At 38.2% G+C, this 20498-nt stretch overlaps 1 protein-coding gene across 2 annotated transcripts in view; it reads left to right on the plus strand.

Moving 5' to 3' along the window:
* cmn (calymmin) overlaps window positions 1–20498 on the plus strand; it is a 21493-nt gene continuing 995 nt past the window's right edge. The window contains exons 1-39 of one of the 2 annotated variants that reach the window (XM_085170017.1): window positions 1–762; window positions 4713–4763; window positions 4864–4917; window positions 5004–5063; window positions 5301–5348; window positions 5429–5473; window positions 5556–5606; window positions 5791–5826; window positions 6554–6595; window positions 6689–6739; window positions 6834–6893; window positions 6972–7055; window positions 7130–7210; window positions 7308–7358; window positions 7454–7501; window positions 7579–7623; window positions 8112–8153; window positions 8264–8305; window positions 8642–8689; window positions 8784–8846; window positions 8960–9010; window positions 9105–9182; window positions 9314–9370; window positions 9624–10056; window positions 11674–11723; window positions 12059–12112; window positions 12358–12402; window positions 14682–14735; window positions 14893–14949; window positions 15159–15203; window positions 15293–15331; window positions 18356–18427; window positions 18512–18568; window positions 18982–19044; window positions 19169–19231; window positions 19941–20006; window positions 20095–20166; window positions 20268–20315; window positions 20417–20473. In XM_085170017.1, the coding sequence (XP_085026143.1) occupies window positions 696–762; window positions 4713–4763; window positions 4864–4917; window positions 5004–5063; window positions 5301–5348; window positions 5429–5473; window positions 5556–5606; window positions 5791–5826; window positions 6554–6595; window positions 6689–6739; window positions 6834–6893; window positions 6972–7055; window positions 7130–7210; window positions 7308–7358; window positions 7454–7501; window positions 7579–7623; window positions 8112–8153; window positions 8264–8305; window positions 8642–8689; window positions 8784–8846; window positions 8960–9010; window positions 9105–9182; window positions 9314–9370; window positions 9624–10056; window positions 11674–11723; window positions 12059–12112; window positions 12358–12402; window positions 14682–14735; window positions 14893–14949; window positions 15159–15203; window positions 15293–15331; window positions 18356–18427; window positions 18512–18568; window positions 18982–19044; window positions 19169–19231; window positions 19941–20006; window positions 20095–20166; window positions 20268–20315; window positions 20417–20473 (2530 nt within the window). In that variant the 5' untranslated portion in view covers window positions 1–695. The remainder of the gene's footprint in view (window positions 763–4712; window positions 4764–4863; window positions 4918–5003; window positions 5064–5300; window positions 5349–5428; window positions 5474–5555; window positions 5607–5790; window positions 5827–6553; window positions 6596–6688; window positions 6740–6833; window positions 6894–6971; window positions 7056–7129; window positions 7211–7307; window positions 7359–7453; window positions 7502–7578; window positions 7624–8111; window positions 8154–8263; window positions 8306–8641; window positions 8690–8783; window positions 8847–8959; window positions 9011–9104; window positions 9183–9313; window positions 9371–9623; window positions 10057–11673; window positions 11724–12058; window positions 12113–12357; window positions 12403–14681; window positions 14736–14892; window positions 14950–15158; window positions 15204–15292; window positions 15332–18355; window positions 18428–18511; window positions 18569–18981; window positions 19045–19168; window positions 19232–19940; window positions 20007–20094; window positions 20167–20267; window positions 20316–20416; window positions 20474–20498) is intronic. The other variant, XM_085170016.1, reaches the window with a different exon arrangement.

Raw genomic sequence — 20498 nt, forward strand, 5'->3', positions numbered from 1 at the left:
CACTGAGTCAACCATGAACTCCTCTTTGTACCAAAGTACTCTAGAGTTAAATGTGTCCATTAGCCTGACAGCTTGGCTCATATTGGATCAGCAACAGGACAATAATCCAAACTACAGCAGCAAATCTACATCAGAATAACTGAAAAAGAACCAAATGAAGGCAAAAACGTTTCCCAGTGTACTTTTTTCAGTGTTTTTCACACACTGCTTCTCCATTTTGGTTTAGTTTGTATTAAATAAGTGACACTGTGTCCTGAAACTGAGGGTTTTTTTACTCAAATTTCCTGCATACATCTATATCACTTCTGATTCTTTTCTTTCACTTTATACTTTTAAAAATGGTGTATACGTATAGTTTTCAAACTATCAGCTGGCCCAGCCTGTATGTGTAATGCACCCTCCACAGGTCATCAGTCAATGTCCAATCTGGTAATCTCCCTCTCTTTGCTTCTCTCTGTTAAGTGTTAATGTACTTTAAGAGGCCAATTATTCAGTTAGTGTGTGCACACCTCGGGTGCATCTGCCAGTAAGTGGGGGATGGTCCGCCACAAACAGAGCTGGTGAGAGGAGGGACGCCTCAGAGCTGAGTGTATATTAGGCCCTCGTAATCAGGTTAGGTTCCCCACTTTGAAACATCTGCTTCACCGTCTTCATCCTCCCGCTGGGTCTCAAAAACATTGTCTTTTAGGTCCAGCATGATGGGACAACTTCTTCTTCACAGTGCAGTGATCCTTTGGCTGGTGCAGGCAGCACACACAGGGGGTGAGTGTGCTGAAGCGCAGATTATCTGATAACATCTCGTTTGGATGTTTAACGCTTGATTTACATTTATTTGTGTGTGTCTGTTTTTGCCATGTGTTAGTTTTAACAATTCAAAATACAGTCACCAAATTGTTTTACAGGTAAACCATATTAGGATAAATGTAAATGAATATAGGCTACAGGAAATAGCCAGAGTAAGTGTAGTTGCTGGAAAATTTCCAGGGGTGTAGTTTAGTGTGAGGAAAACTGGGATTGAGTTATGAGCTGGTATATGGCCAAGGATGATGTAACTGGCACAGAGGAGCCGCTCTGTGTCTGTACATCAGACATGTCTCAGTTTGTATTCCATCATTTCCTTTCCTGCACCTGACGTCCACATTTCCTGATATCAAAGAAGGAAATTTTGTTTGAAAGTAAAAACCAGACAATCAGTATATTTATTCCTAATTTTGGTTTAATTAAATTACTTCTTCCTAAATCTAGAATTTGGCTTAGCAGTCAATGACATGGTAGTAAAGCTTTAAGACGAGTCTCCTTTCACCAACAGGAAACTGCAGCGCTTAGAACAATACTGGAAAATGCACTCCCTCTGGTGTTATAGCTGAACTGTACCTGTAACAGTTTCTGTTCCTTAACTGCCATGTTTCTGCATGAGTAAAACATAGACTGAACACCTAAAAGAAACATCGGATCTTAATGAATGAAACATCCATGTTAAAAGTCTTTATTGACATACACTGTGTAGTTTGTTTCCATGGTCAGTGGAAACCATATTCCTTGTACTTTGCAATTGAACCTATATGTAATTTTAACCTATATTATTGTATTACCGGAATAATCTTCCAGTTGATATTTGCATGTCTGAATTTATTCAATCCTTTAAATTACGTTTGTTAACTTATTTATTTAACTTAACATTGCCGATTAAAGTGCTCTGTTTTATCTGGTAGTGTATTTTGCACTTTGCTATTGCATCCTTATGTAATTTTAATTTTATTTCATATTATTGTATTATTGAGAAACACTTTGGTGTACCTCTGGTCTTTTAAATGTGCTATATAAATAAAGTTGTATTGTATTGTATAAACATCAACTCTTTGAGGGCTGGATTCAAAATGACAGTAAAACCATGCCATGTGTTTCAATTTAATGCAAAATCAGTTAGAGAATTTAAGATTTCCTTTAACGATGTGAGAAGGAAATGCAGGAAAGACATTTTTTCAATTCTTTCAGAATAAATAAAAGTGTACATGTAGTTATGTTTTCTGCAAGACTCTCAAAATATCCTGGCTGCACTCCCAAAAACCTCAGGAATCAAGTTATCTGGACTCCGAGGAGTGCTGAAATAACATAAAGTCGGTTATGTTAGTTGGGCTTGCCTGCCAAATTTCTAACAATCGCGTTAAACCAAAATCTGAGCAAGATGAGCAGTAAATCTCTTTCGTCTGGTCGACCCTCTACCAAGTATCCTTGTGATGATGCGAGGGAGCTGTGTATTTAGTTTTGTCTTTACTCGCAGACTCGGTTTGTGAAATCAAAGCTGATGTGGCAGCGGCGGTCTAAATTTAACATCCCTCTGTAAGAAAGTAAGAGAATAGTTTTACCTCTGACACAGTCACTCCGTTCTCCGTTCTTTTGGAGAGGGGCTAAACTGCAAATCAAATAAAAGTGAACAAGGGAAGACATCTAAACATTTTTGTTGTTATTTTGGATCCTTATATGCAAATTAAAGGAGGACGCTAATTTAATATGTGAACAAAAGCAACTAAAAGCATAAAAATACTTTTAACTAACAGCATCTAAGTGGAATTACACATTTTTATTATAAACACTAAAACATCTAATGTAACTGAATAATGTGAACTTTTCTGAAGCAAATGAAAAATGATCTGATTGAAAATTAAAATCTGCAGCAAAGATTTCTGGCACAACTTCACCTACTTCCAAGGTGCATGGGGAGGATGAGAAACTTACAACGCAGGAACTCCAGCAACACTTAGCCGAAACGCGCTGGCCAGTTAATAAAGAGGAACAACTTTGTTAACTGACCAATGCGTTTGGGCTTGTGGCCTTCATCAGGGTCATAAAAATTTAAATCTGTCATGCTGTGGAAAAACAACCCGCTCTTTAAAAACATGGAAAATACAAATTTCTTAATGTTGCTTACATTACATAGACTCCAAGATGATTTTACCGATCATCTTGACCATGATAGTGATGAAAGATGGAAACTTTCTTGGTTTTATTTGGTTTTAATTGGAGTGTGCTTCATCTGAATTTGTAGTCTTAACTTTATCTGAAACACTTTAAGGATGCAAAATATTCAATTCAATTTTATTTATATAGCGCCAAATCACAACAAAAGTCGCCTCAAGGCGCTTTATATTGTACAGTAGATACAGAGAAAAGTCCAACAATCATATGACCCCCTATGAGCAAGCACTCTGGCGACAGTGGGAAGGAAAAACTCCCTTTTAACAGGAAGAAACCTCCAGCAGAACCAGGCTCAGGCTCCCAAACCAATCATCTGCTGTGATTGGTTTGAGAGCCAGAGATTAATAATAACTAATGATTAAACGGAGAGAGGTCTATCAACACATAGTGAGTGAAGAAGAAACACTCAGCTTTGGAAATGTTGGCAGAAAATAAAGTGGGTGAGAGCTGTAGGATGACAAATAGTAATCAATTATTGTAAATGTAAATGTTATCAGGAAATGATCAGACAGGAGAGGGTTTTCAGGAAACACTGTTAAATGTTCAGTTTCTATGCCATATGTTAAAACAAGATCTAGAGTGTGATTAAAGTGGTGGGTGGGTTCTTTTACATTTTGAGAGAAGCCAATTGAGTCTAATAACAGATTAAATGCCATGTTGAGGCTGTTATTTTTAGCATCTACATGGATGTTAAAATCACCCACAATAATTATTTTATCTGAGCTGAGCACTAAATCAGATAAAAAGTCTGAGAAATCAGAGAGAAACTCTGTGTAAGGCCCAGGTGGACGAAAGATGATAACAAGTAAGACTGGTTTCTGAGTTTTACAGCTGGGGTGGAGACGAGGTTAAGCATCAGGCTTTCAAATGAATTAAAGGTCTGTCTTGGTCTTTGGTTGATTAATAGGCTGGTGTGAAAAATTGCTGCCACACCGCCCCCTCGGCCTGTGCTTTGAGGTTTCTGATAGTTAGAATGACTCGGGGGTGTTGATTAAACTAACATAATCTGCAACCTGGTTTCTGTAAGGCAGAGTAAATCGATTTGTTGATCAATTATTAAGTCATGTACTTGAAAGAGACTTGGAGGAGAGAGACCTAATATTTAATAATCCACATTTCACTGTTTTACTCTTTGGTTCAGATGTGGATACTGTATTGTTCTTTCTTTGTAATTGTTTATGTTTAAGTTGTTTGTTGCTGGTTTTTAGTTTGATTTTTTGTCTGTTTGGGAGCTGACACAGTCTCTATGGAGATGGGTTTTTGGGGGTAGCAGGAGGAGAGAAGCTGCAGAGAGGCGTGTAAGACTGCAACTCCTCTTCCTGGTCCCAACTCTGGATAGTCATATTTTGGGGGGTTTAATAAATTTGTCCATATTTCTAGAAATGAGAGCTGCTCCATCCAAAGTGGGATGGATGCCGTCCCTCCTAACAAGACCAGGTTTCCTCCAGAAGGTTTGCCAATTATCTATGAAGCCCACATCGTTTCTTGGACACCACTCAGACAGCCAACAATTTAAGGAGAACATGCGGCTAAACATGTCACTCCTGGTCTGATTGGAGAGGGGACCAGAGAAAACTACAGAGTCCGACATTGCAAAATAAATGGCTGAGACCAATGCTTTGTATTAGTGGGTTAAAAATTGGTGTGTTCAGAGGATATTTTTGCTAATCCAAATATTTTTCTTACTATTATTAATTTTAAACAAGTAGTCTTACACTCAGCATCTTGTGTTTAAGGTTACGGTGCTGTGGCTGGAGTACACAATGGACAACTTCCACAGCCTAACGGTGAGTCCACCACATCCTGTCCATTTTGTGTCACCTTTGTTGCATTATGTCCATGTAAGTCACAAGCTTTTGTTCATTGGCTCACACTTTTTATTTCTAGGAAGGACACCACAGAATGGTGGAGGTGTAGGAGCAGTGCTGATGCCATCAAAAGGTAAATTATCTTCACAGATTCAAAAACCATGAAGTGAACTGTTTGCCTGATTTTGAGATTTATGTCCTCTTTACTCTTTTTGTAAGGTGTGGGCCGGGCAATGGGGCCACGAACTGGATATGCTGGCTATCCTACAAAAGGAGTCGGTCAGTGATAACACAGTTTTATTGTTGTTACTGAGGTTACAGATGCAAACAGTAAATCTGTGTCCATACACCTACTGTGTACATTTACCAAATCTTTCTGCTGATGGTTACTCATATTCCTACAACAGATTTTTCTCTGATGCCGGTACTGAAGAACATTCAGTGGTTATGTTACATCTCAGAATCAGTCATTTGTTGTAACACTGGATCTCTGTTGGCACTGTGTTTCTAATTCAGGAGGATATCCTGCAGTTTTATCCCACCAAAATGGAGATAACTCCAATGGTAGACATTTCCCCACTTTTAAAATCCACTTAATTATCAATGGCACGATAAAAATCACTGTTTGAATTTGTTTGTTGCAGGATATCCTGTTAAAGCCAGTCCCACCAATGGACAACAAACTAAAGGTGCTATAACACATGTTTTGTAACTAAGACCTCACACATCTACACTAAATCACATTCGATTTTAACTTTGTTCTTTTTGCAGGCTATGGTGCTCAGGATGGCAGATATGGATGGCAAGGACCTAAAGGCAATGGTAACGAACATGTAAACCAATACAACAGCACTGCTCTACTTTAATAAAACTAGCATAGTTTCCATTTATGCTATTGTCTTGATTATTAAAGCCTTCTTGTGGTGGCTATGTGGCAGAATAACGAGCAAGATGATGATACTGGGACTAAAAAGGTTTCTGAATCTGTTCTGTTGCTTATTTGTAGGTAATGCAGCTGCTGCACATGGAACAAAAGGCAATGGTAAGACAGTTATATGAAAAAGGACTCTCACTTCACAGTCCTCAAAACTCAGAACACCCCATGATTCAGTAATTTGTAGAACTGCCTCTAGCAGCTATAAACTCTATGAAGTCTTTCACATCTTTGTGGAGGAATTTTGGTCCTCCTTATGTCACTTTTGTTCTTTGAGATTTGAGGGTATTTGTGTTTGTTCAAAGCTCTCTTAAGATCTTATGAGAGCATTTCAATCGGGTTGGGGTATGGACCATGCTGTTGCAGATTGGTTGGTGTCCTGGGGATCAAAATCTAAATCATCATCACGTCACGAACTTCAAAATTGAACATGCTAACTGAGAGATGCAGAGTCTGAGAAGCAGCTCTTGTGTTTTCCGCAGATTCTCTTAGCATTGCATGATCTCATCTTGGGGTGAATTTGGTGGAACAGGAAGATGTTGAGTTGTGTCTACACACACACACGAATGCTCCAGAGCAACAAACTGTCAAAATGTTTTAGAGTGCTGCTCACATTTGCTGCAGAACCTGCAGAAAGGGTGTATTTAGTTTTTCAGGACTGTACAGAATCACGTGAATTTTTCTTTTTTAACATAACTATATTTTCTTTATGTTTTTATCGATTTGGTGTTAGTGAAGAACCTGGTTGCGAATTATAAAACATAACAATGTTTTAAAACTGGGAAGGGTCATGATTAAGGTGTTAATTAAATTAAGAACCTCACATCTGTTGCAGGTTATGGTGCTGGTTCTACTGGAAATGTGCCTAACACCAAAGGTATTGTTTGCAAAACATGAAGTTCAATGCATGAAGATTTAAAAAAGGAAATTAAATAGTTTTACAATTTTGTATATTATCATCACTCTTTAGGTCAAGGAGCTGTAGCTGGTCCATCGACTGGCTATGGGAGACGACCAAATGGTAAGAAAGTAAATGGGTCATTTGGGAGCAGGCAGCTGGACTCTTTGACTTTTAAAAGCACACATATATGTTAAATACTCAAAATATTTAACAGGCCAAGGAGGAGCTGGAAGTAAACCTATGAAAGGATATGGCCGACCACCTTATGGGGCAGGTAATGCAACTCCAGTTGCTTTGTTGTCCACAAAGGTGAAAATGGTGATGTAACATTGGTATATCTATATGAATAAAGGACCGGGTAAGGGAGCCTTCAAAGGTCTGGGAATGCCTCAGTTTGCTGGAAGTTATAAAGGTTATGGAGCTCAGCCCATGGCAGGTGAGTCATATAGATGTCACACGCTCAGTCCTACAGGTGTGTTTGGCTAATGTACTGGTTATCTGTGTTTTTAGGTTACAATGTTGGTTATGGCAGTGCTGGTTTGGGTCTGGGGCATCGGTATGGAAATGGGTGGATGAAGGGACCAAAGCCAGGTAGGACAATAACAACATGCTTCTCTGCTTTTCAACTTTATGTCTTCATCTATACACTCAACATAAATGAACTCATGTTGCAATGTTGAAACTGTAGGCTATGGTGCAGCAGCTGGTGCTTCCAATGGACAAGGAGCAAAACCCAACGGTAAAGATCACAGAGTGAATATTGGTGTACAAATCAAAAGCTATAAAATAAAATTCATTATTCATTATTCATCATTGTTATTCATCATTGTAAAGGTTATGCTGGGGCCAAAGCACCTTTCAGCAATGGAGCCATGTCAAATGGTAGGTTAACATGCACAAGTAAATATTATTGCCACATGGAAGTTAAATTTTGAATTTCTGCTTGTGAAACTATTAAGGTTATGGATCCCAGAATGGTGGAGCTCCCAAGTCTGCAAAGCCAGGTAACTGTGCATCCACAATAAAATGTTATATTTCAACCTAAGTCAGTGTCAAGATAAGTATCAAGCTATTCTTAAAGGTGATTTATGCTAAACAACAACAGGATTTTCAAACAGGGTAGAAAACCTTTCCATGCCATTAGCATCAAGCTATCAATTGCCAACGATGCTATTCTCCCTCAAATATTATGTTTTTTTTTACACTCATGTGTGCATAGGCTGGCATTGTGTAGTGGTTTACACATTCGTCTAACAAAAAGAAGGCCCCTGGTTTGCAGGGAGTACTAATCTCTTTTTCTGCCAAATCAAAAATGTGAAATTACCCACCCCATATTCCCCAACTTCTTTTTAGAGAGGGGGATTGGTTTCTGACTATTTTGATCCAGGTGCAAAAATAAATCTTTAGCTTTAACTTGAATGAAAGGATCTATGAGTGAAACATGGATAGTGTTTCAGAACAACTGTCATTTTTCTCCTGTGTATTTCTTTAGGCTTCGGAAATGTTCCATACGGGTATGGTGCCAAACCCAACGGTGAGACCATTCCTTCTTTTTCAGATTTCAATTTACGATTCAAAACGTTGATGCGCATCTTAAATATCGATTTGAACATTACTAATATTCCTTTTATGAACATTTGACAGGATATGGAGGCTACAGAGGAGGTGCAGTAAGACCACAACCAGGTAATACTTGTGTTGTAAGCACATCACAAAATAAATGTGGTTAACTCTGTAAGGCTAAGTATATCATACCTTACACATGGGTTTTTGTTGCTTCTAAAAAATTTGTGATTATTTTACCCTGAAAAACCTGAATAAATTACACAAAAATGTCAGATTTACTTAAAATCATAATTAAAAACTCATACAGTTTCTTTTCTTTACTTTCAACTTGTCAGAATGTTCAGTAAACATCCCAGTTTCAAAAATGTTTAATTGCCTGGCAGTCATTTCCTGTTTCAGGCTTTACAAGGTTAAATTAAGTTTTGAAGTTTCTTTAAGGAGTTTTTTGATCTCAAGGTTATGGGAAAGGACCTGCTGCCAATGGATATGGACCCAAACCCAGTGGTAACCAATTACTATTTTCTGTTCTGGTGCTCTATAGTAAATGTTTCTGGTTTAATGCCATTGGTGTATTTATATAAACTCATGTTTGACTAAGGTTATGGAGCTGCGGCAGGGCCTGGAGCTAATGCACTCAAAGGATACACAGCCAAACCCAATGGTGACAATCTGCTCTTTATTGTTTATCGTTTGCTAATTTCTATTCACGTCAAAATTGTCATTTTAAAACATAAAAATCAGCCTTGAGAAATTATTATTCAATTCTCTCACTAGGTCACGGAGTTAGAAATGGTGCACTGGGTGGATACGGAGGAAACCCGTACGGTAAGTTTGAGTTATGAGATGGCAAATTCATACTTGAAACTCCAGCAGCTAGGCCCAAGCTTCAATGCTGTTCTGATTCTGATGCTGTCTGCAGGGTACAGAGGGTCAAAACCTCAGAAAGCTACTAAAGGACTCGGAGCACCAAGTGAAGGCGTAAAAACACTCGACAGTGGTGTGAATTCTGCAGAACACATACAGTATTTGGGAACCAAACAACTGAGTTGTGGACAATCAGTTGTTTTTTTCTTTTTGCATCTGTTGATGGCTCCTCATGTGTTTCTAATGTCTGCTCTGTTTAAACAGGATATGGTGGTCCTGCTGGTGTAACTAAAGGGCAGTTGCCTAAAGCAGCCAATGCAGGTAAATGCTCCTGTGCATGTGTTTGGTGCAAGGTTGAGATCCCATATCATTAGATAGCACTACAAAAATGCTTCTATAAACTTAAGCAGACAAATGCTGGGTGTGTACATTTGAACATTTGTACATTTTAATTTATGGTCTTGGAGGTTTCTTCCTGTTAAAAGGGAGTTTTTCCTTCCCACTGTCGCCAAGTGTTTGATCACTGGGGCTCATCTGACTGTTAGGGTTTTACATTTTTTGGTTTTTTTTACAGGTTATAACATGCTGCCGAATACAAAAGGCCAAGATGGAAAGGGTGCAGGTGAATTCAGTGGAAAGAGCCTCAAAGGTGGAGTTCTTTCTCCTGAGCAGCCAAGTGTAGCACCGCTGGAGGGCCTTTCCCTCCGACAAGCAATAACTCGTGGTGCAGTGCCTTTTTCCCCGACAGGTGGTGTCCATGCTGAGGTGTCAAAAGAGAAATACCAAAAGCTTGTTTCCCCTTTGCCCCAAGAAAAAAGCTACAAGCAGACACCGCTGGTCCTTCAGGTTACACCAGAACCAGCCCCAGCACTTCCTGCCAAACACCCAAAGTCTTCAACCACAGGTCCACAGATCAAGGGAGAGAAGGTCCCCATAGCCAGACCTGCACAGGGGGTTTCCCAGAGTAAACCAGCACCAGGCCCAGCAGCTGTCTATCCAGAAGGCAAGTACCATTACCAGGGTTAATACTAGCACCAATATGTCATATTACATATTACTGTGGTGACCCTAATGAGAGAGAGAAAAGAAGATGTATAAATGTAGTACTTTAACTTCAGGGGAAATCTTATCAAAGTTATCGCTGTTATTACTGGAACTGCAAGTAACCTTTTTCATGGAACTGGAAGTTTCATTATGGTTAACAAAACTGAGTAACAAAAAGTTCTTATAATTTAGTTTGGTTTGCATTTGCATTGCATTGCATTACACTGTGGATGCACAAAAACATCGATTTTCGACATTTTCTACACAACAAACAATAAGCTCATTGTCGCAGGTTTAGTCAATTAATCTGCATAAATGCTGATAACATTTATGACCTCTAGGTTATATGACTGGGAGTGCTGTGCCTGAGCAAAAAGCTGCAGAGGCAGAGGTTATTTTGGGGGTAGACAGCACCGGTGAGGGGAACGCTGCCCCTGAAAGCACCAAAGCTGTTCCCAAAACAGAGGCAGCTCAAATTACAGAAACCACCGCCGCCGCTCGGGAAACAGCGACTGTTGTTGTGCCTGATGTCGCACCAGAAGAAGCCAACATCAAACATGAGGCTGAGGCAGAGATTGATAACCCCGGGGTCAAAGGTCACCCTGCAGGGGAAACTGGGGCAACGGGTAAACTAAGTCTCAAACTAAGTGGGTGTGATTACTAGACGTGGAATGCATGTGTAGATGTTTAATGAATGCTGTGTTTTTTTTCCTAACTCTCAGTATTCTGATGATATCATAGCTGTTATGATCTCACAGGGTTGACCGCACTGTTCACTCTGTACCATGTTAGTAGTTGAATTCAAACTAGGCTCAATGAACATTTACAGACCATCCAGACCCCTCAAGGTGACAAGCACACAAATGTCGTTTGTTTGAGAGTGATGCTGGTCCTGGTTCTGTTTCAAAAAAGATTGTTGTTGTGTTGCATGTTTTCTTCAGTGTTGACTTCAAAAAATTACCAACCTTTTAGTTTGGACTTTTTCTCTTTTTAATGCCAAACCCCACACCTAAAAATTGATATCTAATGGTTTTAAAGTAATGTTTTGGGGAATTTGTTTATTTGCTTTATTGATATTATCACTGCTCCCAAAGGTAAATTGAAAGACAGGCGGTGCGCCTAACTCAACTTTTAATAAAAACCTGTTTTGCTACAACTGGAAGCTTTCTGCTGAGGTGTGACATGCTGGTGAGGATTAGTGGGTTTTAGTTCCTTTGATTAGCTGTTAGGCTATATTTCTGGACTTTATGCTAAGCTAAGCTAACTAGCTGTACAGCTACAGGAGCAAATATGCATATTTCCCAAATTCTCAACTGCTTTTATTGTTTGGAAGTACATGACTGAAAAATTCACCAATATAAAATATGTCATTTAGATTAAAGGGTGTTTTGTGACATTTTAACTTTTGTTACAAATTTAATTACAGCGTATTCAGTGCATGAGTTGAATTGCAAGTTTAACCCACTAATCTGATTTTTTTTTTCACTGCCAACTGTTGATGCCGCAACACCTGAAAGAGCGACTGTAGATGGAGCAATGCTAATCACACCCTGACCTTTCGGTTTCCTTTTTTCAGAGAGTGGAAGAGCTTCAGTCTCCAAGGGTCAAGGAGCTAAACCAACCAAACATGGTAAACATTTCTCTCTTTTCTTTGAGTAACAAAAAGAAAGATCCAACTCTGTCAGAACTGCCTTAATTCTTCATGTTAGAGGTTCAATGAGGCACTGAAAGACATCAGTGTTTAATAATCTGTAAACTGTAATCATAATAATAATATAATCAGTTACTGATCAATAATAATAATCACCAACGTGATTACATTTAGCAGTCATTTAAGCTGCTGGTGTTACTACTGATCCTCTTTTACGAACACAAAGTCTGCCTGTTTGGTAGATTCCTCAAGTCTAAAGTTCATATATGTGTGGTGGTTGTTGTGCTTATGATACTACATGCTGTCTGTTACAGACTGTGGACCATCAGGAGTACCAAATGGGCAATGGATGAATATCCCTAGACCTGGTAAACTGAGAGTCTCTTACTATAGTACCAGCGTGTCTTAATATGATTATCATGCACTATATTTAAAGCTCTAAAGCTCTCTGTTTGCTAAAATGTTTGCTAAAATTTCCACTGTTTCTCCATGTGAAACGTATGGCAAAAGGAAATTAAATTGTTACAGCAACCTCTTCACTCATAAATAAAAAAGTCGAAATATTAAAGGGAGTGAAAACAAGTCTTAACTTTGGTTTCTGATGTCATTTCAGATTATAACACAGGTGCTGGAGCATCTATGGGCACAAACACCAAAGGTATGTCTAATAATATATAATAATAAGACCATTTTGCACAGGTATAGCATTATTTTTGCTTGTTCATATTGTTTGTTAGTGATGCTTGAAGTTGCTTTGAGGTTATGAAGCAGGAGCAGATGCTCAAAAAAGAAATGGTGTCAAACGCAGAGAGAAATACACTGTCCTCATGTTTAAGTGTCTGTGTAATACTTACAAAGGAGCTGTGTGCTTATAGGTTTAAAACATAACATTAGATCAGGCAGGCCACAAAGTCAAGGTGAGTCCCAGGTACACAGTAAAAAACCAAGTGTCAATTTTACACTTACAGAGTTGATTTTAACTCTGCTTCAGATAACATTTGGCCCCACTCAAAATTAGAGTTTAATTTACTCTATGGCCAGTGTTAACTTTTCAGTGTTAATTGTACTCAATTTAGTGTCAAAATTAACAACAAAATGTGTAAAAATATTTAACACTGAGGGTTATTCACACTGTTCAGAGTAATTTGATTACACTTTATAGAGCTATTTTTACTCCAAATTTAGTTTAATAATAACACTCTGATGTGTAATAATATATCATTTTTATTTCTCTGTATTGTGATTTTTTCATATTCATCTTATGATGCTATATTACTAAATAACTGATCTATCCTACATTATGGAAATAACAACAAATATACAGGTTAAAGTAACAGCATTTATTATGTTTCTCATTTCAGGGTCATTTAATTAATGTAACAAACCTTTACAATTCACAGTTCTATGATGCTCACTAGAGAAAGCAATATGACATTTCCCCAATGTCGTAGTTGTTTGCAGAAAAGTAAAAAAGTTGGTCATGGATGAACTGTATGATGTACCAAAGACATAATATTACTTAACTTAACATGTCATTAACATTGCTATCAGTTAATTTACACAAAATACATATTTCTTACTAAATAATGAGCAAAACTCTAGAGTAGTGTATGCCTTTGGCATTTGCTTAAAATAATATAAACCAGTAAAGTTAACTTTATGGTAATGTTACCCACATTTTCTGAAAGTATGTTCGCTTATGTAAGCTAATTAGCGATTATTAGCTTACTGATAAATGGTAATTTAGTTGTTCAAACTGTGCGATTTGACATGTGACAATGATATTATTTAGACAGCATTTAGAAGAAATACATAGTTAAAATGTTTTAGGTTCATATTAACGCAGTGAGAAGATAACGAACATCTGAACTTTTAGCAACTGCTAGCATGTAGCTACTGGAATGTCATTAAACCTATGGGTAAATGCTGCTAACATGTCCTCACTCGACATCAGTGAAACTATAAAGAGCTATTTAATTTAAAAATACCTTTTAAACAATGTTACCAGTATGGGAATGTTAACTTCACTTACCTGACTGTAGCAGCTCTTCGGAGAAAATTCCATGCGCATTAGAGCTCTGAGGCCGCACAGGCCGGCGGACTGGTAATAATCAACACTGTGTGGAGTTAAGTCTTCACTGCGTGACTAACAAACTTTACACTGACTTTTAACTCTGATGTTAGAGCTGGTTTACTCCTCATAGAGTTGTAAATACTCTATCTAGGTTAAAATAGGTTTACTCTGAAATATTGACACTCCATTTTTTACTGTGTATGAGATGAAGGCTCAGGTGATCTCGTACATTACACTATTAAATGAGCTTTTGCCAGCTGATGGTTGCTCTGCATCTGCAATCGTGCAACCCAATGCTGCAATTAGCTATCTAGTGTATTTATTGATTTATCTACCTATTTATTTCATTTGCCTACTTATTTACTTACATCCAGGACTGTTATTCAAAATAGCAATCTTCTTTGACTCAACAGTTAATCATTTAAAGCCAAACTTATCATATTTGACATATAGTCAAATCTTTGATTCTTTGAGAGTTTTACATCATAAGTGTGATTTTTCTCCCTAAAACATGATAATGTATATATGCAAATTATTATTTAACCTCTTAAGCCATAACGCCCCCAAATATGGGGGAAAAGGCAGGAGATCGGTTAGGCGTTGGGGCTTAAGTGGTGAATCTCTTTCTTTTTTTTAAACTGTCAACATTTTTTGACAATTATTGCATGGGTCAGGCTTTAACAGGTTTAATCTGTTAACAGTGATCTTAGTTTTTAGTTTCACAAAACAATGTCAGGAATTGTAGCTTTATTTTCAAGGCGTTTATTTTGTAATTCATCATTTACATGAATGTGTTTTCTTCCTTGGTGTACACACACACACACACAAACACACACACAGAATTTGATTTTTTTTCCCAAAAGGTTTTATTGCAGGAAGCCAAATGTTCCCTGGACTTGGCAATGGATACGGAGCAGGTAATATTCGCTAGCAGTAAATGTCTTCTTGATCACAAATAGAAACATTTTGATGTAATTTTTAAAGTACAATCTGATTTGTGTAGGATTTGGGATATTTGTTTTGGGGTTTTTTGTTCTCAGCTGAAGTGAGGATATTTTTCCTGTATTCACTCAGGTTTTGGACGAGGAGGCTACCTTGGAGGGGAATATAGGAACGGACATACTTTTGGAGGTGAACTTTTAAATGGAAACACTTTAGATTTAGTGCATTGTATCAGTGTGTAAGATGATGAGTAGTTCGGCGTAAGGAAGTTTGCATCTTTAAAAATCTGCCATTGTAATTTTACTGAAATGTTGCTGTTTCTCTCTGGAACTGTTGGGCCATATTTTGACTGCCATTGTTGGATATTAACAGCTAACATAGTTTATGTTTTGCTGCAGGTTATGCAAATGGCTACGGTGCAGGTGTACAGCCTGAATATGCAAGTAAGAGCATTTTATGACATTTCGTTGAGAAATGTTGTTTTGCAGCAGTTAATTTTTGTGTAAACAGCAACATTTCTCTGTGTTTCCAGGTATTGGACAAGTTGTGCCTGTTCCTGATGGCAAATCAGGTATGGTAATGAGTAATAGATAAGGGTGGGTAGTTAGTTATAGCTAAATATAAGATAATCGTGAAGTATATTATAGAGATGGACCGATCCGATATTACGTATCGGTATCGGTCCGATACTGACCCAAATTACTGGATCGGATATCGGTGAGAAATAAAAAATGTAATCCGATCCATTAAATATCAAAAAAGCACCTCACAAAACTTGCGACAAGGCGTAACTCGGCTCATAACTGTAGCACGTAGCAGCAGTATGCATCACGTGATAGAGCAGCTGTGTGTATTTGTAGCCTTGCTAGCAAACCAGCATTTCATCTCCGAGGAAGTTATCCCAGAGAGAAGTAAAGCAAGTGTGTAAGTTCATCTCTGAATGTCTGTAAAGCGTTCCCACGTTAAGCTTAACAACACATATATGGAGCGACTGCCTCTCTCTCTCTCCCTCTCCTGCTGCTGCTTCAATCGTGAAACTGCTTAATGATCAGCTGATCGGCTTTTCTGTCGCGAGTCCGTCTCTCTTGTTTGTTTTTGGCCCACTTCTCACCAGAAAGAGGAAACCAGCGGCTGAACAACAGCAGCACGTTTAAGCTTGATATGCTGTTGTTAGAATTTATTTAATATTACTTTCTACACCAGGATCCTTTTCTAGCAGCTGACCGCTGGTAACTGTGCAGGGGCGGATCTAGCAAAGTGTAGCCAGGGGGGGCCGATAGGGCATGAACAGGCAAAAGGGGGCACAAAGACATACTTTTCTTTCTTATTCTCATTTAAAATGTCTAGCTTTTAATAAATAATTATCTGACTCTTACACCCAAAGTTTTAATCTGATGTAAAATATATAGAAGTCCATTACTGTATATAGTAACTGTTAAGTCTAATATAGTAAGCTATACTACTTTTTCCTTCGGGAAGATACCATCCGTGCAGTCTACAATTCTGTTGAAGAAAGATGTTGAATCTATTTAATTATTCTTGAAAAATAATTTATTTTTGTGCATTTTCCCCCTGCATCAAATTAATTTTGATTACATCGATTAAGCATCATGAGGTGGAGGGTGGTTCCCTTTTTTTTTTTGCTGGGAGTTTGCAACCCTATTAGTATAGTACTCATACCAGAATAGGGAGGATGGAGCAGGTTTAAGTTTATTAGATTGATCAGTATTGCTGAACTATGAAATATTTTGGGCGCAGTGTATTTTTTACATACAGGTTTAACAGAATAGCTTTAGTGTTGTTATTTATTTGAACTTGAGTATAAACTTATACAAAATGCAGCAAGATATTAAAAAAACGTTTTATTGATTAAAAAACACACTATATCGGATTCGTATCGGTATTGGCAGATATCCAAATTTATGATATCGGTATCGGTATCGGACATAAAAAAGTGGTATCGTGCCATCTCTAGTATATTATAAATATATTTCAGTGATGCTGATTGGACAGGTAGCACAGGACAGATTCCATACAATGGAGCTCCAGTGGTTGCTGCTGGAGTAGATGGTAAGACCGTTGCTGTGTCCCATTTCGGGGTATGCACGCTTGAAGTACGCATTTTAAGTGCGGTTACGTCACCGCCACGCGACGACGGCTGTCCCAATTCGAAGTGTACTTGAAATGCATACTCCAAATGCGCCGTCGATTTCCCCAAATATCAAGCGTGGTCCGGTGCACGCTTCGTGGTCCCATATATCCCACAATTCATAGCGCGGCGGTGGGTGTGGATAATTTTGCTGCAAAATACGGCAGAAGGGAGCGGCCGAAAAGTGAACTGTCAAAAGTAAGTACTGAATATGACGTCACTTATTCATGTGCGAATGTTTAATAACGAAGAACATTAAAACATTGCTGTTGGCCACATGTCGGCAAAGTTATGTGACACTAGTGATGTTTGTACTTTCAGCATTAACTTGGTTTTAAAGCCTCTACTTGTAAATATACATATAGTCGACCTTAATCTTACAGAGAATCTGATGATTTTATGGATAATTAAAGTCAGTCATATATCCACAAACACAACAAGCTGAAAGTCAGTGATATATATATATATATATATATATATATATATATATATATATAATCTGACAATACTATAATATTGGCCATATTATATTTACATTACCACAGTGAGATGACTTTAGTCTCATGAACAACATTAACTAATTATTGTTTACTAGCTAATCTTAAATGACTGTTCAGTACAGAAATGAAGCCCTTGAATCATGTTTTACAGTCCTGTGGTTTCAGCCTCAGATACTCAACTAATCAAAGTGATGTCATGACAAAAATGATTGACCAACAAAACATTTTTCTCCTTCATTTCTGTCAAACAAAGCTGTATGTAACGCGGTTAGTATCATGGTTGCTAGGCAACCTGAACAGCGCGACGAAGCATATACCGTCCCATTTCACAAGCCTCTCACTTCCGCACTTCCCGTACTTATAGTACGCACCGTCCGTAGTACGCGTAGTGTGCGTACTTCAAGCGTGCATACCCCGAATTGGGACACAGCACATGTCACCATGGGAAAAACTAATCTAAGCACGTATGAGCAGAATATCAGACAGAGAAGAAGTCTCCTTTCTCCCGTGGAGTAAAACTTTGATTGGAATTGAAATATTTTTCATGCATTTGTGCAGGGATGAGTGAGTTTGAGTCAGCAGGTCTTGGTCCAAATGGAAAATTAGGCAATACATACGGTGCCTAGCAAAACTTAACATGTTCACATGTATTTTATTTTAACAAAATACAACTAATCTTTGTTTAAAATCCACACAAAAAATTTTTTTAGAGACCTATAAACAGCAGAGTTTTTCCTGTTGTTATAGGAATGAGTGAATTTGCCCTTGGTGGACAGAAACTGGGTGCTGGGAAAGGGGAAAAAAAAGAAAGCACACATCATTTTATATCTATATTGAGTTTATATCTAATAACACTGTGCTTTTCTGCAATGCACAACCTTCAACGGTATTTGTCTCTCATTACTTATGTCCCATCTGATCACGTGTTCTGCTTGCTCTGATTCAGGTATTGGCATCGGTGGGCTGCAGTTTTCTGGGCAGCCTGTTGGTACGGGAATTAATCGTGCAGGAAAATATGGTACGTTTGTCACCGTGGTGTGGCTTGGCTGAAATTGTGCTCAACAAAGAGGAAGTATAACCACACTTGTCCCATTTTTTCCAGGTTATGGATTTAGCCCCTATGGTGCTGCAGGTGACGGAAAGCCGTTTGGAAAATATGGTGAGAACATATTTGTTTTAAGCAGTCTTTAAAACATACACTCACCAGATTTTAGGATTTGATTTACGTAAGTATTTGGACCTTCTGCAAAAACACTTGAAATTTAGCTCAGGCTCCAGTTTCTCTTCATCATTCCTGCGATTCAGAACATCCTCTGAATTATATAAATTCAACACACTTACTGGTACTGTTAATGCCAACTTAGACATGGATCCTATACCTGGAGACCGGCTAATCATTCTTCTAATCCAACAGGAAACACTCTCTAGTCTATCCAGAAATGAACCAGGAACCCAAGGGGAGAGGAAAATAAATTCAAAACTTACTCTTAGCTGTGAAAAGGCTTCCCGTAAAAAGGTTTCCCATAAAAAGGTTGTGGTCGTTTTAAACAGTTTTCTTTCCATCTATGCCAGGATATGGAGGGTTCCCCAATGGTGGACAACTACTTGGCCTTGGCAATGCTGGAAATACAGCTGGTAAATATGGAGAGTAATGACAGTCACTAAGTTCTCTTCAGTTTGAATTACCTGGTGAACATCTAAACCTCAGTCACGATCCTCTAACCATTTTTGTTTTTCTGTTTCTTGTGTTCCTCTGAAGGTTATGGAAGGCTGCCTTATGAAGCTCAACCAGCTGGACTGGGCCCGGAAACAAAATCTACTGGTAAATATGATTAAAATAAATAAAATTAATTTTAAAAAAGCCTTTTAAAAATGCTGATTGGCTTGTCGTTAAGATGAATTTAGTTGCCACAAACAGATAATGTGTTCATTTGCATATGATACTAATGATTCATTTTCCTCTACTTTTGAAATGACCTCGTATCACCTCATCGCTTTTCTTACCGCAGTCATCTCCTATATACGCAGCACGCCAACATCATAGAGCTCGTGCAGTTTACAAACACTGGGTGATGCCCCCTCAGCAAGCTTGCAGAAGTCAGCGAATCAGAAGAAAGTTTTTGTTGTTTTAGGGAATGGGGTCTTAAAGAGAGAGGAGGTAAATGGCTTCTCTCAAACACAAGTGCAAACCTATGAAAACTTCCTGTAAAACACAAGCGGAAAAATACAGGAATGAAAAGGATTATAATATTTAATACAGTATTTTTAACGTAGGTGTTCCCCCTGTTTGAAATCTTTATACTAAGCTGGGCTGAGGTTTGTCTGTAGCTTAGACATGAAAGCAGCAGTGGTTTTCTAAATGTAGCTCTCAATGATGAGTCCACAAAAATGCAGACTACAATAAATAATAAAGAAACCAGAGCTGTGAAAACCACAGGGTGACAGGCTGTGCACAGAGAGAAACCACCGTACACAGCATCCATGCATTTGTTCTTTTATTGTATTTCACTTTTTAGGATTTTTCTTTTCAGGTCTGGCTGTGTCACAATATCAACCTGACCCACTCGGGCTTGGACATAATGTGAAAGGAAAATATGGTGAGACTGAGCAAACATGGTGCCACCATGTACCTGTCAGCATTTATCTGGTTTAATTATCACCTTCATGTTTTCATCTTTGTTTAAGGTGGTGCTGAGGGTCCCTATCTACCACAGGCTGTTGGTTTTGATGGTGAAGCTAAATCTTCTGGGAAATATGGTACATAATATCTGTTTTATGTGGGGTTTTTTTCTTTTTCTTTCTGTTTTAACTGTTTAAAATAAGATCAACTTGATGATTTGGTGATAATTTCTTAACAGATAATCAGGGAGCTTACCAGTCACAGCTTCTTGAAACTGCAGCTGAAGGTAAAACTGGTCATAACTTGTCATTAATTACCCGACCAGTCAGGCTTGAAGTGTACAAATAATTTTCATATTTATCTTCATTTTGGCTTAAACAGGTGCAGCAGGTTTAACTTATGAGCCCCAGCCCCTTGAGTCCAATTCAGCTAGAAAATCCTACGGTGCGTCAGAAAAAGAATTTGATCT

Source organism: Neolamprologus multifasciatus, chromosome 8 (assembly GCF_963576455.1).
Source record: "Neolamprologus multifasciatus chromosome 8, fNeoMul1.2, whole genome shotgun sequence".
Classification (NCBI taxonomy): domain Eukaryota; kingdom Metazoa; phylum Chordata; class Actinopteri; order Cichliformes; family Cichlidae; genus Neolamprologus; species Neolamprologus multifasciatus.